The sequence below is a fragment of the Vitis riparia genome, chromosome 18, assembly GCF_004353265.1.
Source record: "Vitis riparia cultivar Riparia Gloire de Montpellier isolate 1030 chromosome 18, EGFV_Vit.rip_1.0, whole genome shotgun sequence".
NCBI classification, from domain to species: domain Eukaryota; kingdom Viridiplantae; phylum Streptophyta; class Magnoliopsida; order Vitales; family Vitaceae; genus Vitis; species Vitis riparia.
The window spans coordinates 37,749,358-37,765,556 of NC_048448.1; the positions used below are offsets into that span (position 1 = coordinate 37,749,358).

The 16,199-nt window shown below is 34.7% G+C and overlaps 1 protein-coding gene and 1 pseudogene across 1 annotated transcript; one reads left to right on the forward strand and one right to left on the reverse strand.

Moving 5' to 3' along the window:
* Positions 1 to 276: 276 nt before the first annotated feature.
* LOC117905914 lies at positions 277 to 7,408 on the reverse strand. Its single transcript, XM_034818788.1, has 5 exons — positions 7,152 to 7,408; positions 6,490 to 6,560; positions 2,266 to 2,371; positions 1,069 to 1,201; positions 277 to 607 (listed from the first exon to the last, which is right to left on the reverse strand). The coding sequence occupies exons 1-5, from the start codon at positions 7,232 to 7,234 to the stop codon at positions 443 to 445; spliced, it is 558 nt and encodes a 185-aa protein (XP_034674679.1). The 5' UTR covers positions 7,235 to 7,408; the 3' UTR covers positions 277 to 442.
* A 1,862-nt stretch (positions 7,409 to 9,270) lies between these two features.
* LOC117906074 lies at positions 9,271 to 16,117 on the forward strand (annotated as a pseudogene).
* Positions 16,118 to 16,199: the final 82 nt, after the last annotated feature.

Sequence of the window (16,199 nt, forward strand, 5' to 3'; positions counted from 1 at the left end):
TAAAACTTACCATCAAATACTACTTTTAGAAGATTAAGAAGCTCTTGGTGAGGATGTAGTTGGATTCAGAACTTTTGATAATCAACTATCCAAGCCACCAACTCAACAAGAGTGACACAATGGTAATAATGCAATGTTCTCAAACCCAAATCATATATTGGATCATACAGAAATCGGTTTCTCAAGAAAAAGAATGGAAATCCAATTAAGCAAATGCCACAAATGAAATCAGAATGAGAAGAAAAGCACAGATTTCATTTTTCATAGATTCATCCAAACAGTCAACCAGGTAACAATACTGAATTCAACATGTTTATAAAGGATAATTACATGCATTTACTCCAGTAAAGTTTTATGTACAAGCAGTGTTATGTTAGAAGCACAAATGGCATTATTACAGTAAATGGGGATGATGAAGCAAATGGTTTCAATACAATCTTTATCACACATCCCTTACCTTTAGCTTCACTTCCATGTGGGGATGGACAGGCTTCTTCGGACTTGAAGGAACAGGACTGAATTTGCGAACCAGGAGTTTGCAACACGGCAAAAATATTAGGTAGAGTATGACCAAGATAAAGGGTGCTGCAACAAGCCATCCCAGCAACTACAAAAGATTTGCTCAAAAATTGAAATTCAGTAAGACCTTGCAGATTCAAAGAAAGAAAGGTGAACGGGAAATTTTACTATTAGAGTGAAATACAATTAGAGTACAATGTGAGATCAAAATTCTACAATTTCTAATGAGATCTTGGATAGATTCAAAGGGGGAAAAATCAATGATAGTTTTGCCATTTTAGTCTATTTAATTAAGAGTTAAACAAAGAAGTAGGCCACAACAATTTCCTAAATAATTACACATTCTCTCCCCACATTTCTCTGCAATCTTCTCAGATTAATTTGCTCCCTTTCAGTTCTTTTGATTATTATGCAAACCCTGACAGTCCTCAAAAAGATTGAATCATCATCTTTATCTACCATTTTGCAAGTCATATTCATTGGATCCCTTAAAATTGCTTAGTTGAAAGAGAGAAGCTATCAGTTTAGAAATAGTGATTGACAACCTACCGCATGAACGATGCTTAATAAGACTTCTCGAGAAGCATGGCCAGTCAAAACCTTTTTCATAGCATCAGACGTCAATGGAAAATGAGGTCCACCGGAAATGACTTCACCAAAGCGCAAGAAGGGAACCACCAGACTAGAATATAAAACATGGTACAACAATTAGAACATACAGATGGACAACAAAACAAAAGCTGTGGAGGACAGCATCCATGGACAATTATCTGTAAAGCATGTACAAGCATTAGACAAACACCAGGTGTGCCTAAATTCATCAAATGAAGTTTGGACTTGTTGGCATCCCTTTTTAAGTAATTTGTACATTGTCTGCCTTCTCATTTTTTATATTAATGCTCTATATTAGGTAGAATGAGCAAATTGTGTCTTACTCTTTAAAGTGTATGATGTCCATTGTGGGCCCAGCTCCTACAAGCCTAAGTTTTTAGGAAAATTGGTTGTTCAACATGGTATCAAAGCCTTATTTGGTGGAAGGTCAAGTATTTGAAGCTCACCATTGCATGTTTATTTACCCAACTTATTAAGCCCAAAAATGAAGGCTACACGTGAGGGAGAGTATTAGAGTGCATGATATACATTGTGGACGCAAATCCTACAAGCTTATGCTATTAGGAAAATTGGTTGTCCAACACAACTAACTAATTAAGTAATTTATATTATTCCAAAATTTCAATTTTTCTGAAATACCTTGTTAATCCATCGGGCAGTTTCCATAATCGCACTTGTAACTCATAACCCACCATGCATAATACGGAAAACAAAAAAAGGACAATCATATGAATTTCTGTAACCTTTAAGTGACAACATGAAGCAACTAAAAAATAAATGATGCAAAAAGTAAAGGAGAAAATGGATCAAACATGCAGCGAACTTGTAGTAATGTACAGTAAAGAAAAATTATAATGAAGGTCTTTTTAAAAAGAAAATTGGAAAAAAAGAAGATTTTGTGCCAACTTAAAAATTTAAATGAGATACTATCTAAGAATTTGTGCCAAATCCATGTCATATATTTGCATCCGAGCAACTTTAATTTCACACTTTATCTAGCTTTCAAATAAACAAATAGAAGTACAACTTTACATATGAACATCAGATTAAAAATTGAATTGTACCCTGTAGCTAGAAAAAATGAGAAACAGAAGAGAAAAAATATGACTTCACATAAAAGAAACATCTATTTACCTCAACTCTATTGGAGTAGCAATGAAATTAGCAAGCATCACACTTGGAGAATGACAAAGAGATCCAAGCAATGCAATCGCCATTCCACACAAAAACACAGTTACCCCTGTCATTAACAAAATTAGCTAAAAATATGATGTTATCCAAGGTACTCAAGTTACATCGAGTAGCTTTATGCATCCATATCATAAGAAAATACAAGCAGAATTGTGCACATGGTTGGTTAATTGAGTAACTTATGCCTGTTCACCAATTTTGACCAATCAGCACAACCACTTAATTTATTTAAAATAAGCATTGAAGTGGTGAAAAATGCCTAAGCAAAAATGACCTTATCTATAAATAAGAGAAAATGGCATGATATATTAAAGGAGAAGGAAAAGGTATGCAAACAGGACAATTCGGATTCAGGGAGTTATGGATTCTAGCATCATTTTAGAAAACATCTAAAACCTACAAAGATTTTTTTTTTTGATAGACAAAGAGAAAATTTATGATTAAAACACGCCTAAAAGGGGGCGCTCCCCATGTACATAGGCAGTATACAAAGAAAGCCAAACCCAAGGCCACAAAAACAACAACAGACTAAAAAGGAAACAGCTAAACTTCAACCCCATCACCCAAAAAAATCAGAAAGGAGAGATAGTCTAAGTCCAGAAAAGGTTTAGACCACTCTAGAAGAAACCGAAAAAAGAGGTTCCTTAGACTCGTATCTGACATTTCTTCCTCTTGGAACGTTCTTCGGTTTCGCTCTCCCCAAATGCACCAAAAGAGACAAATAGGCGCTAAACCTACAAAGATATTAATTTTCTCCTGAGTGGGTCTGTGTAAGAAGGCAGAGCAGGAACGAAATGAGAGAAACAAGCTTGCTATAGAACTCTAGTCTGCAAAAAATTGTTTTCCTCTGCATCTCTTTTAATCAGTTTAGATATAGAAGTAGAAAGAACATCCATCTATTTGTTGCTAGATAGCACTTTCACGTTATTTTCTTCATTTATTTTGTAGCCAGACAATCATGGTGGATATCTTTCATGAATGGTAATTCACTAGAAAAGTAAAAACAGCACATGCAATAATGGAACATAACTCAAAAGAAGCAAGTGAAAGAATCAAGAAAGGAAAGCATAACAGAGGATTCAAGAAAGGTTTACAATGAAAAATGAATTCATGATCTTTAAAAATCTGGAGTTCTCATTTCTGGTGATAGTTATAATGCTGCTCCTAAATGCACAAAAAAGAAATGTGGGTGGGATTAGACCTCAGATACCCAGACTACTCTGAGCGCCTGCTTTGATACTCAACAACATATACAAAAGCATTCTCAATGTCATCCAAGAAAGCCTAAAAACAAAAAACAAAAAACAAAAGAAGAAAAAGGAAGAAGAACATCAGCATGTTTCGGGGGGGGGGGGGGTTAGCAATTCAGAGGTTTAAATATTCTTTTGGATGCTTCTCTAGTGGCTAATGAGGTGATTGATTACTGGCACAAAAGAAAAGAGAAAGGGTTGATATGCAAGTTGGACATTGAAAAAGCCTATGATAGCATCAATTGGAAGTTTCTGATGAAGGTGCTTTGGAAAATGGGCTTTGGGTCTCGTTGGATGGATTGGATGTGGTGGTGTATTTCCACTGCTAAATTCTCCATCTTAATCAATGGGGTGCCTGCCGGTTTCTTTTCAAACTCAAAGGGGTTGCGGCAAGGAGACCCTCTCTCTTCGTATCTCTTCGTCTTGGGTATGGAAGTGCTTAGCACCCTTCTTAGACGGGCTGGTGAGGGGGGCTTTCTTTCCGGCTGTAGGCTTCGGGGGAGAGGGGGTGAGGAGCTGACTGTCTCCTATCTCCTTTTTGCTGACGACACAATCATTTTTTGCAAAGCTAGAAGAGAGCAAGTAACCAATCTAAGCTGGATCTTGGCGTGGTTTGAGGCGGCTTTCGACCTCAGAATTAATCTTGCCAAGAGTGTTCTAATTCCTGTTGGGGAAGTGGATGAGCTGGAGGAGCCGGCGGCTGAGCTAAGATGCAGATTGGGGGCTTTACCCACTGTCTATTTGGGGCTGCCCCTTGGAGCCCACCATAAAACCTCTTCTTCCTGGGATGGGGTGGAAGAGAGAATGAGAAGAAGACTAGTCCAGTGGAAAAGACAATACATCTCGAAGGGGGGAAGAATTACTCTTATCAAGAGTACTTTGGCCAACATACCCATCTACCTTCTATCCCTTATCCACATTCCTAAGTCTGTTGCAAAAAGGATTGAAAAAATCCAAAGAGATTTCTTTTGGGGGGGGGGGGGGGGGGGAAGCTTGGAGAGCAAAGCCCACTTAATTAACTGGAAGGTGGTCTGTAGCCCTAAGGAGGAGGGTGGATTAGGCATCCGAAAGATAGACTTGTTGAACAAAGCCTTGCTAGGCAAATGGGTTTGGAGATATGCCTATGAGAAGGATAATCTTTGGAAAACGGTGATAGGGGAGAAATATGGTCAAGAGGGGTGTGGGTGGAGGACTAAGGAAGTTTGTGGGTCTCATGGAGTGGGATTGTGGAAGGAGATCATGAAGGAGGCTGATTGGTGCTGGGAGAGCATTGATTTTAAGGTAGGGAAGGGGACTAGAGTTTTGTTCTGGACGGATAAGTGGTGTGGCAATGAGGCGCTTTCTCAAACTTTTCCACAGCTGTTTACCTTGGCGGGTCATAGGAATGCCAAAGTAAGTGAAGTGTGGGACTCTAGCCTAGGTCAAGGAGGTTGGAATCTCAGCTTGGCTAGAGATTTCAATGATTGGGAGCTGGACCAGATAGGAGATATGCTGAATCTGCTGAGGGACTTCAGGACATCTCCTGAGGAGGATTCTATGAGATGGAAAAGGGAAGGCAATGGTGTTTTTGAGGCTAAGGGTGCTTATAAAATGCTGATTGGCTCCTCAGCCTGTGCCTTCCTGAACAGACGCATTTGGATGGATAAGGATCCAACAAAAGTGTCTTTTTTTTGCTTGGGAAGCTTCGTGGGAGAAGATCCTCACCTTGGATAAGCTTCAAAGAAGGGGGTGGCAGCTCCCTAACCGGTGTTTTTTGTGTGGCTATGAAGAGGAAAATGCGAATCACATTCTTTTACATTGTACAGTGGTTAAGACTCTTTGGGAGATTGCCCTCGCCATTTTTGGAGTTCAGTGGGTGTTCCCAGAGTCAGTTAAAGAGGTGTTACTTAGTTGGAGGGGCTCTTTTGTGGGAAAAAAAAGAAAAAAGACCTGGAATTCCATCCCGTTGTGCATATTTTGGATGGTTTGGAAGGAAAGGAATAGGTTAGCTTTTAGGAGGGGGTCATTAGATATTCAGAAATTCAAAAATTTTTTTGTATGTAACTTGTGGAGTTGGGCTAGGATGTACATTGGTGAGGAAACCTATTCTCTCTTAGGCTTTTTGGAGTGGCTTGTGGCCACTTGAGGGTGGGCGAGGTTTATCCCCTCTTTTATTTCAGCTCTTTGTTTTGGGCTTTTGTGTATACCCCCTGTTTACATGCGGCTTTTTAGCCTTTTCTAATATATTCTGTTGTTTATCTATAAAAAAAAAAATATATCCTTTTGTATGTAATATTTGGGGTTGGGCTAAATTGTATATGGAAGAGGAGCCGCCTTCCCTTTTAGGATTCCTGGAGTGGCTAGCCTCCAGTTAAGGGGTGGTTTGTGTTTGGCCTTTTTGCTTGTAAGGCCTTAGCTGCCTTGTATACATCCTATATACTTTGGGGCTTTTTAGCCTTCTTTTAATGAATTCTGTGTTTGCTTATAAAAAAAAAACAAGTTCTAGGCAGTGAACAATGAAGTTAATCCATGAGCCAGACTTCTTTGACATTGAACACCAATCCAAAACAACCCAATTCTAGGCTGTGAGCAACACTTCCCGCCAAACAACCACCCGCCTCCTCTTTCTGGAAGACATCGGTCTTTTCAATATAATTTTCACTAGAAGTTACAATTCTGCCAAACGGTTACTAGACCCACATTCTCTTTAAGTTCAAAGTCATAGAATGGCATCAAAATATCATAAAATTTGCAATACAAAATCAAGATATCATCTGGATGCACTCAATTCATATAGTTGAGTCAGGGTCAAGATGAATACAAACTGCTAGAACGATAAAATAATATTTCAAACAAATAATTTTTTGATTATTTAATAAAGTTTATTCCCAAAATACTGCTATTAAAATAAAATTAGAAATGCCCAAAACCAACATACCACATATAGGAAATACTCCCAAAGTAATCCCAAGAGCTGCAGAGAAAGCCAATTGCTTCGGCTCCGCCCCCCTAAGAAAATTCAACCCAATTTCTCATCAATACCTCAAAAAACGATCATTCATGAAGAAATCAGAATCTCGATTGTTTGCTACCAAATTTTAGATCAAACAACAAGCATTTCAAAATCAATCCAAGTAGAGAACATCAGAAGGCAGATTATAAGCAAAACATAATATCCCTACAAGATTAATATAGTAGCATTGAAAGAGTTGAGCTTGCTTAGTAGTGGAAATGGAATGGCATTTTCAGAGTTTTTTTTCTCTAAAGAATTAAAATTTTTAACTCTTTTTTAATAGCTGAAGTGTTTGCATTTTTCAAAGCTATTCCTTTCACGTCTTGTAGACATGTCTCATCTTCAGGAAATCCCCCAAAAATCATTCCTTGAAAGCAGGTCAGCAAATTTCCGAAACTGACAACAGTTCTGGATTCCCCAAGTAAACAGGCCCTAAAAATTCAAGCATGCCAATTCAAATCCAACACAAAGAAACACACTATTCAAATCCAAACCTTGAACTGATTTACACAGAAACATACACAAACAGACGTGAATTACTTCCAATATCACCAAATCCTAATCAACCGAGAGAGAAAGGCAGTGACCTGCGAAGGATTTGGAGAAGAGGATCCACGATCTTCTTATTGAACCAAGGGCCAACTCCGATCTTCGTGGGGGAAACCGGCATTTTCTCGAGAAAACTCCGCCCAATTTTCCCGGAAAAAAATGAACCAAATTTACTTTAGGGTTTCTTCAAGCCTCTTCTTCTCTTTAAATTCCCCCGGTGGATTGAAACTGAAACAATTTCAGACTCATGCAGCATTAAATTTCTCCTAGAAATTGGTGTCGATTCCTTTTCAGAAATGAAATCATTTAATTTTCGTGAGACCGACACAAAGCTTGTTTTTAAAGAAGAAATTTTATTTTATTTTACTTTTATTTTATTTTTAAATTTGTCTTGTTAACAGCAGGAATAAGGTTGTGACGTGGCAACTCGCAACTTGCCACGGTGGAAAGAAGGGGTTCTTTTCAAATAATAATAATAATAATAATTTTTCACCATAATTTAAAATTTTTTTTCATAATTTTTATAACAAGTAAAATAAGGGAATTTATACCTTTGTCAATAAATATAAATTAAAAAATGGCAATTGAGTTCCATCAAAGAAAGGCATTACCTCCAATGCACTTCGACCGACCATGGGGCTTCATATTTTAAATGTATCTTATTATATTTTTAATTTTCATTTTTTTATTTATATAAATTTTTAATCCTAATAACATTCATGTATTAAATGTAAATATAAAATACTACCTTTAATCCTCATACTATATGACCATACAATTAATGGAAATATTTAGAATAGTTTTAGGATTTATACATTTTTTATAAATTTAAATATAAAAAAATATTTTTTCACCCTTTAACCACAAAATGTGAAAGTTTTTGACTTATTTTAAATTTTTAATTAATTCTCAATTTTTTATTTATAAAAATACTTAGAAAATGTCTCAAATATATTCTAAATAATTATCCTCTTTTAAAAACTAACTTTTAAATAATTGATTTTATTCCAAAATCCGTCAAATATGTTTTTCAATTCCAAAAAGTATTTCACCACAACCTCTAAAGGTATGTTTAATGACATTCTTTTTTTTTTTTTCTATAAAAAAAATAGTTATCAAGAAATAGTTTTTTTTAATAACTTTTTAAATGATTCTTAATTGTTTTCAAGAACATAATTTTATTTAAGAACTTAAATATGAAAATTAATTTTTTAAATTTAATTTAATTTCTCTAAAGGTAAGTACACTACTTTTTATTTATTATTTAAAACAGAAAATAAAAATTAAATTAAATTATTATTTATTTAATTATATATGTAATAGAAATGGAATGAAGTGGTATAAGAAACTATACCATTATCTTAACAGCCATTATAAAGTCTATGCATTTGGTGGTAATTTAGGAAATATTTTTAATTAAAAAAATATTTTAAAAAAAATTATATATTTGATAAAATTTTAAAAATACTTTTAAAAGTTTAAAAAATAATTTGTAATATTGAAAAATTATTTATAGTGTTTCCCAAAAAGAAACTTTGTATGTAATTATTCTAAAAACGCTTCCAACAAAACACATCAACTAAAATATTGTAAGAAACTGTTTTTAAAAATATTCCTTAAAAAATGTGGAATTTAAAAATATCAAATTCACAACATGTTTCAATTATTTCTGAAAATGAAAATGCAACTGCCAGATGGGCCATGTGGTACAAACTCCCCATCTATTCAACTTAATTTTAAAAAAAAAAGCAAAATATTTTATCTTTTATTTCTGATATTGGACTAATATTTAAATATAAATATTTTTTATTCATTCACTAAGTATAAAATTATTTTTAAAATACATTCCTAAATATAAAATTTAATGGTACATTATTTTTATTTTATTTCATAAATAAAAAATTGAATAATATAAAAATATGGGTTATACTTAAACTAAGTAAATGAAAATTCAATAATAAATAATATTCATATTATTATCCATTTTTATAAAATATTATTAATTTTCTCAATAAATACTAAATAAAATTGTACACTATTATCAGATTTATATTTGACGTTGCTATTAAAAATTCATTTTTCTAAATAAATACAATACAAGAATTTAATTAATTTTGCAGATATTTACCAAAAAGTCCCCGAACTTCTATTTCTTCACAAAAGCATGGCTTTATGCCTTTGATTTTCTCTCTCAGAAGCCTTTGACTCTGAAAAAATGGCGATCTCTAGGATTGGGAAGAAGCAACCACAGCTTCAGAGACATGGGCGGAGCCAGAGATACCTGAGAATCTCATCTTTCAGATCCGTACGTTTCATCATCATATGCCTTGCCTTCATCGCTATTGTGCCCCCATTTTCTTCCATTTTCGACTCAGACGTTTCCATCAGGTAGGAATTTATTGCAGTCAAAACCCAGTTTTTGTTTCTATGTTTCAGGTTCTTGATCGACCCAGAAGATGGTATTTTCTTGTTACTTTTCGAATTAATGGAATCTGGTACTGTAAAATCTCTTTTTGTTTTGAACCCATATGTTGTTTCTTTTGGGGGAGAAAGTCTCTGCTTGTTTCGATGGAAAATTTGCAATCGAAGTCAAAACCCAAGTTTTATTTTCATGTTTTAGGTTGTTAATGAGCCCATATGGTAATCAAATGTCTGTTTTATGGAATTTATACCTACTGAAAAATTTTCTGTAGATTTGAATACCTGGGAGTTTTTCATAAAAAAAAGAGTGTGGAATTTTTAGTATGTTACTTATATGCCCAAGTGATGAACCGTATTAAGGCTCAGCTGTATTGTAGGAATGTGATGATCGAATCCATGCTTTGTTTTATTTGGATTTTTTGTTTTGAGTATTTAAAGTTGTGAATCAGGGAAAGATAAAGTTCGTATCTTGTTTTAATTAACTATCTATTATTTGCTGAAATTAATGGATGGAAGTGACACCTGGTAGATAATATTCTTGGCAGATATTCTCTTTGATATTAATTTGGGAGAACTTATTTTTAGCAATTTTTATATTATATGCATTGATTTTCTAAATACAGTTTGTTTGAGCAAATTTTTTCTAAAAAGATGAAAACCTTAAATTTGTTATTGGTTTGGTTACTCTTTCGTTAATGGGCGGGGAGCAACATTTTGAAGACTTGTGGTTTTAACATTTAGAAAACAGGGTATTGAAGCAAATTCTCTGACAAATTTTACTTACCACAACTTCTAGAAAATGAAAATGGAACCTACAAGCCCAAATTCTTTCTTGGCTGACAGTATTTTACTTGAAATACATTTTTATTTAATGAGGGGATATGTTTGACTCTACTATTAGGCATTGGCTAATTAGTTTTCCTTTTTGTATAATTGTCACACAGATGCAATTGAGAAAGTGTGGTTGGTTGAATAATCCTCCTCTTGTATGCGCTCATGGTGGTGACTCGACCAAGGCTTTCCCCAACACTGTATGCATTTCATGTCCATTTTTATTGCCTTTTTCATAAAAGTGTTCTATTTGAGATGCTAATTCATCTTCCAGGTCTCGAGGTCTGAGATTCTATTTGTTATGTATTAGTTATTTTCCAATTCTAGTTCTCGAGTAACATATGATAAATGAGGCAAGTAAGTTTAACACCTCCAACAGCCTTATCTAGGATTGAATACTATGATATTATTTTAGGCCTAAAAACTTGTATAAGTTTCTTCTGTAGTGTTTTAATTATGATAAATTCTAAATTTATTTTTGAGAAGGGTCCAAAAATTACTTGAGAAGTTTTTGTTGCTAATATCTCTAACTGGTATGGCAAGATTCAGTGCCAAATGAAATAAGTTGTTGATCCTCTCTCTGACCCTTGTATGACTGCATTTTTCTGGAATAATTTGCAAATAAATCAAGATGAACTGGGGCAGAATGAAATACTAGTCCACGCTACACATTAGTTTGTCTTACGTTGGGTTGCCTAAGGTGTCAACCCTGTATAAACCGACTTTAGGTTTGATTTTTTTTTTTCCTGCAGCAGCTTGATATTGTGCCTAAAAGAATGTAGAACCATGTTGTTGCTAATTATTGAATAGGATCTTGAACATTAATTGGTTTATGGTCACTGAAAAGTGAGCATTCTTCGATATTTATTAAATAAATGAGGATTATGGTGCTAGAATCAGCCAGTCCCTCTGATGTTAGTTAAAAGGTTGTCCATAGATGCACTAACATGTTTCAGCATCTTCAGTCATGCATTTTTTGAAAAAAATATGTCATGCTGAAAGTTTTTAATTCTTATTTCCTTTCCTTTCTTCTTCAATTTACAGATGGATGCATATCGAATTGCTCTTCATTCACAAGTAGATTGCATTGAGATTGATGTTTCTCGCTCTTCAGATGGGGTTTGTTTGCTCTTCATGACAGGTATTTTTTTTGCTTTCACCTCACTGTAAAATGGTTTGCCACCATCCACTTCCTGGTTATCATCTTATGCAAATTAATGACTTTAATTAGTTAATAGAGAATGCTTTGCTGTGTTTAAGTAAAATTTTGTTATGTAGGATGAACCTTCATTACATTTCCTGCTCTGGGACTTATAATATACTGATTTATATGAATCCTTCCACTGGTTAAATACCCTGATTTACTTGTGCTGGTTGTTGTGGTTGCGGTCAGCATCTTGAAGTTTGGGTCCCCATGGAGAGTCCTAAGGGCTTGGCCGTGGAAGGTTCCTCAGTTATCATAAAAAAAAAAAATACTGATTCATATGAAATTTTAATCTAGATATGCTTTGTTTCGCTTAGTGAGGTTTGTAGTACTAAATTTTGACTATGGTAAACCATTGCTTGTCAATAGATAAATCTCATTTAGTGTCTAAACTTTGTACTTCAACAATCCTGTATAGTAGATTTTGGAGGTTTAGGTTTTGAGAAATTGCATTAAGATAACCGATAGCAAGAAAGAAGAAGGTGCATCTTGAACATTTTTTTTGTCAGTGGAAAGATACCTTGAGCAGGAAGAGTTATTTATTGAAACAAACCTTTTGGTGAACATCATTTGCAGCATGCTGCATCCTTCAGAATAATCTGACTTTTTAATTCATTTTCAAGCATCATTAACCTTAGATTGTCTTAGAATTATCCTGGATGCTGCTTGGAGACTTGATTCTTACATGTCACAGGCAGGGAGTTGCAGCGGATATCTGGTAACATGACTGCCAAAGTTGGGTACTTGAGCATGAAGGAGGTGAGGTTTGCTGGTTTGGCTTCCCAATAACTGCATTAAGTCATTTTGTGAATGTTGTCATTAACAATGTGTTCAGATTTAGTAACTGATTCATTCCTTTGCAATATCAATTCTGGGGTTGTCATTTTTAAAATTTTCTGGTGCAAAAGCTAAGGTTAATCAGATTATTGATGTAACATGACAAATTTGATGAATTTATGCTAAAAGAAAACTATAATGGTTTATATTCTGGGTATTTCCTACCAGAAGGCTTCTTAAAGAATATTTTGCGGTTATCTAGAAGCTAGATGGTTTAACTTCTTAATAAAACAGGTTCTAGGTCATAAAAGGGATCATTTGAATTCTAACTTAGTAGTGCCATTAGGCTTTTAGAAGCAAAATATAGTGTTCATTATTGTCTAACCTCTAATGAGGGCCTTCTTCTGGCTATTTTGGTAACTTCATTGATCCTTATGTTGTTTGCTAGCTTGTATGTTCTGGTTGGAAGTACCTATCAGGAAAAACAAGAAAAAAAAAAAAGTTCTGGTTTTGAAGCATATAAACCACTGCATAGAACAAGTTTCTTTTGGAATTTTTAAGTTTAACTTGTTAAGAAAACCAATAATATGTTTCAATTTTATCACATTATCCCCACCAGATATCTTATTTTTCAGATAGATATACGAGTATTGTTGATTGAGAATATACTTTAGTTTGTGGTTGTCAGATAAAAGAGCTGGATACCATTTATCAAATTCCCCGGGAGTATAGTGATGTGAAGATACCCACCATTGAAGATGCTCTGATGGTATTTTCAGGATCTCTTTCTCTAGTTACTTTTCATATCCCTTCTTACTAGTGTACTTGTAACTGTCACACCATGTCAATCACTCTCATTCAGTCTTTTGTTGCAGCTATGCCTAATAGCACTTGAGTCAAATGTCTTGATACTATTCATTCATATCTACCCACAATCTTGCTTTTTCTTCTGAGGCTTCATTGATTGGTTTGTTTGATTATGGTTCAAATGGCTATTCTTAGTTGATATCAGGTTCAGTTCAGCAGGTCATTCTGGATGCAAAGGTTGGGCCTCCTTCATATGAAAAAGGGCTTGCAAAGGATATTCTTTCTGCTGTAAGTTTCTGTTCTTTGTCCTCTTTTAGTTTCTTTTTTCTTTTCTCCTTTAACTCCCAAAATGTGTATGTACATGCACAATAAAATAAATTTGACGTACTTATCTTTATTGCACAATATACTACAAAGAGAAAACAAATATTATTACTGATAGTTAATTTTTTATTAATTAATGTGGGAATTCATGATTTGTTGAGGACAAATTGTTTCATATAGTTTGGAACTATGTATCACTATCTTATGAATTTTGGTATTTTTTTGGGGAATCTTCCATGGTTTTGCTTTCTGCAAGTTGATATGTCAATCATATTTTAGATATATGTCTTTCCAAGATATGTAGGCCTAAGGCCTTTATGAACCTTTTCAGGTTAAGGGAACAAAGTGTAGCAATTGTGTTGTGTGGGCTAAAAGTGACAGTTTATCAAGGGACGTGATCAAACTATCATCTGATGTCACGGTAAGGACCAGTTCAACAGTATTTTTCCTCTTCATGTTCTTTTTTCTGAAAAAAAAAAATGTTAGATGGGTTCAGATACGATTGCTCAATGTTGATAGCAAAATTCTTAGTTTTCTTTTAGTTATAGAGGAATCTGAGTAGCCATTATCGAGCTTGAAGAAATACCGACTTGTAGGCTGTGTTAGGACTGATATCCTCATGTCTTCTTGGGAGATAAATACAATATGCTTGACTGATCAAGTTTGGCTCTATGTGTTAATCCCCCTTGGGTTGGCCTCTGTTGTATCTTTAGTCTTGGTGGAAAATATGCTCCCTTTCTTGAACAATAACTCAGTATAAAAGCTAAGAGATTGAAATTGTGTTTATTTGTCATTCCTATCATGTATTTTTCCATTGTTGTAAAAAGAATGACAATCGCAAAATCTTGAAGCCTTAATTAGTCTTAGGATAATTTCCCAGGATTAAGGTTACAAATTCTAAGAAAGTCGCATATTGGTCTGTGCAAGTTTCTTATACCTTTTAAAGCAGACAGGCATGTTAGGCTATAACCTTTCCTTTACCTAATAAAATCAAAATAAGAGACGTGCTGTTTAGCTCTGGAAAAAGGTTTCTTGTTTAGTAAATAGGTTCATTTGAGCTTAGATGGCCAAATTAAGAATTCTGTTAAGAGAAAAGCACTTTGTTTGAGGATGATGACAGATCTGACATCAACATTGTATAAGCTGGTTCAGTGTTATAGAGCTTAATGATTTGAAGTTGAATGGCACTTCATTAAGGAGACATTAGATTCTCGCGTGATTTTGGTTCTGTACAGGCCTGGTAGAAGAAGTGATAATTTTGATAAGGGATTTGTTAAATTCTTACATACTTTGTACTGGAAACACAAAATGAACTAATTGTACTAATGGCTCACCCTTGTATTCTCATCATTTTTATGGTTCTACTCCAAAATGTACTAAACCTTAGTGCTCTGCTTCTCCTCTCTTGAAAATTATAAGCCCCTGTCTCCTCCTCCCTCCCTCCCCTCCATCTTCTGTGTCTTCTCTCTCTCTCTCTCTCTCCATTCTCCAATAAGAAAATACATTATGGACTACTATTTTGTAGTATCAAGTAACCTGGGTTTTTAACCTTGTAAGAACAAGTACTACTTTTATTATCATGTAGGCAAGGTTTTTAACCTTGTAAGAACACACAAAAACCATCATGTGTCCGTTAAGCAGTCTCAGGTTCTTTCCTTTTCTTCCAGCCCTTTTGGGTGCTATTATTCATCAAAATAAGTTTCCTTTTACGATCTCATATTACAACTTGATCTCTCAGATTTGGTTGTGTTCTTGTTGGGTTTATCTTGCATTTATATGGGGATTTTGTAATCCCTAAAGCACTTGGGATAGAGAACGATATGTTCATCACATCATGTAACTTGCTTTGTATTATTTAGCATAAATTCCTAAGTCATTGGGAGTGGTTATTTCTGTACTTGTTGACCTATTATCGGGTATTTGCTCATCTTTAGCATATAAAACAACAAAAGGAAAAAAAAAGGGAACCAAATATATCTAGTTTGTTTGATCATGCTATCTTTTTCAAAGTTATTTTAGTATAGAAGAGCAACTATGCACCTGTACCAGAGGCATAACATGGCTCAACTACCATTCCCCGGGCTGCCGTGAAGTTTTAGTTAATCTCATTAACTGTCATGCAGGTAGGTTATATTGTCATGAAGGACCCTTCTACTGGGGCTAGAACCAACTTACTGAGAATGAAAGCTGCCGGAATCGTCGGCGTCTACCACCCATTGATTGATGAAAAGCTTGTGAGAATTCTACGTGGGTATGACCTCCCTCTACAACTCTATCCACATTTCTCCAAGCAGCTTCCAGCTTCTCTCTATTCAATATTTCATTCAAGGTTTTTAACAGGAGGAACAAGAAGGTGTACGCCTGGACTGTCGATGATGAAGCCTCGATGGAGAGAATGCTGGTCGAGCGTGTTGATGCCATGGTTACCGGCAACCCGACCTTGCTTCAGCGCCTCATGCAAGACATTAGAACCCAGTGTCTCGAAGAAGGTTTTTCTTCATCATAATATCTTTAATTTCCTTTTTCCTTTTTCTTTTTTTCTTTTTTTATTTATTATTTCCCACTAAAGATTTTGCCTGTATAAGATCTTCATTCATAACATGGTGTTTTGCACCTATATTCGTAAGTCTTGTTTGGGTACACTACCTTTTTTTTTCTTTTTAAAAAGGTTAAAAAACAAAAATAGAGACAGCTTGATAAAGAGACTTTTATATAAAACGTA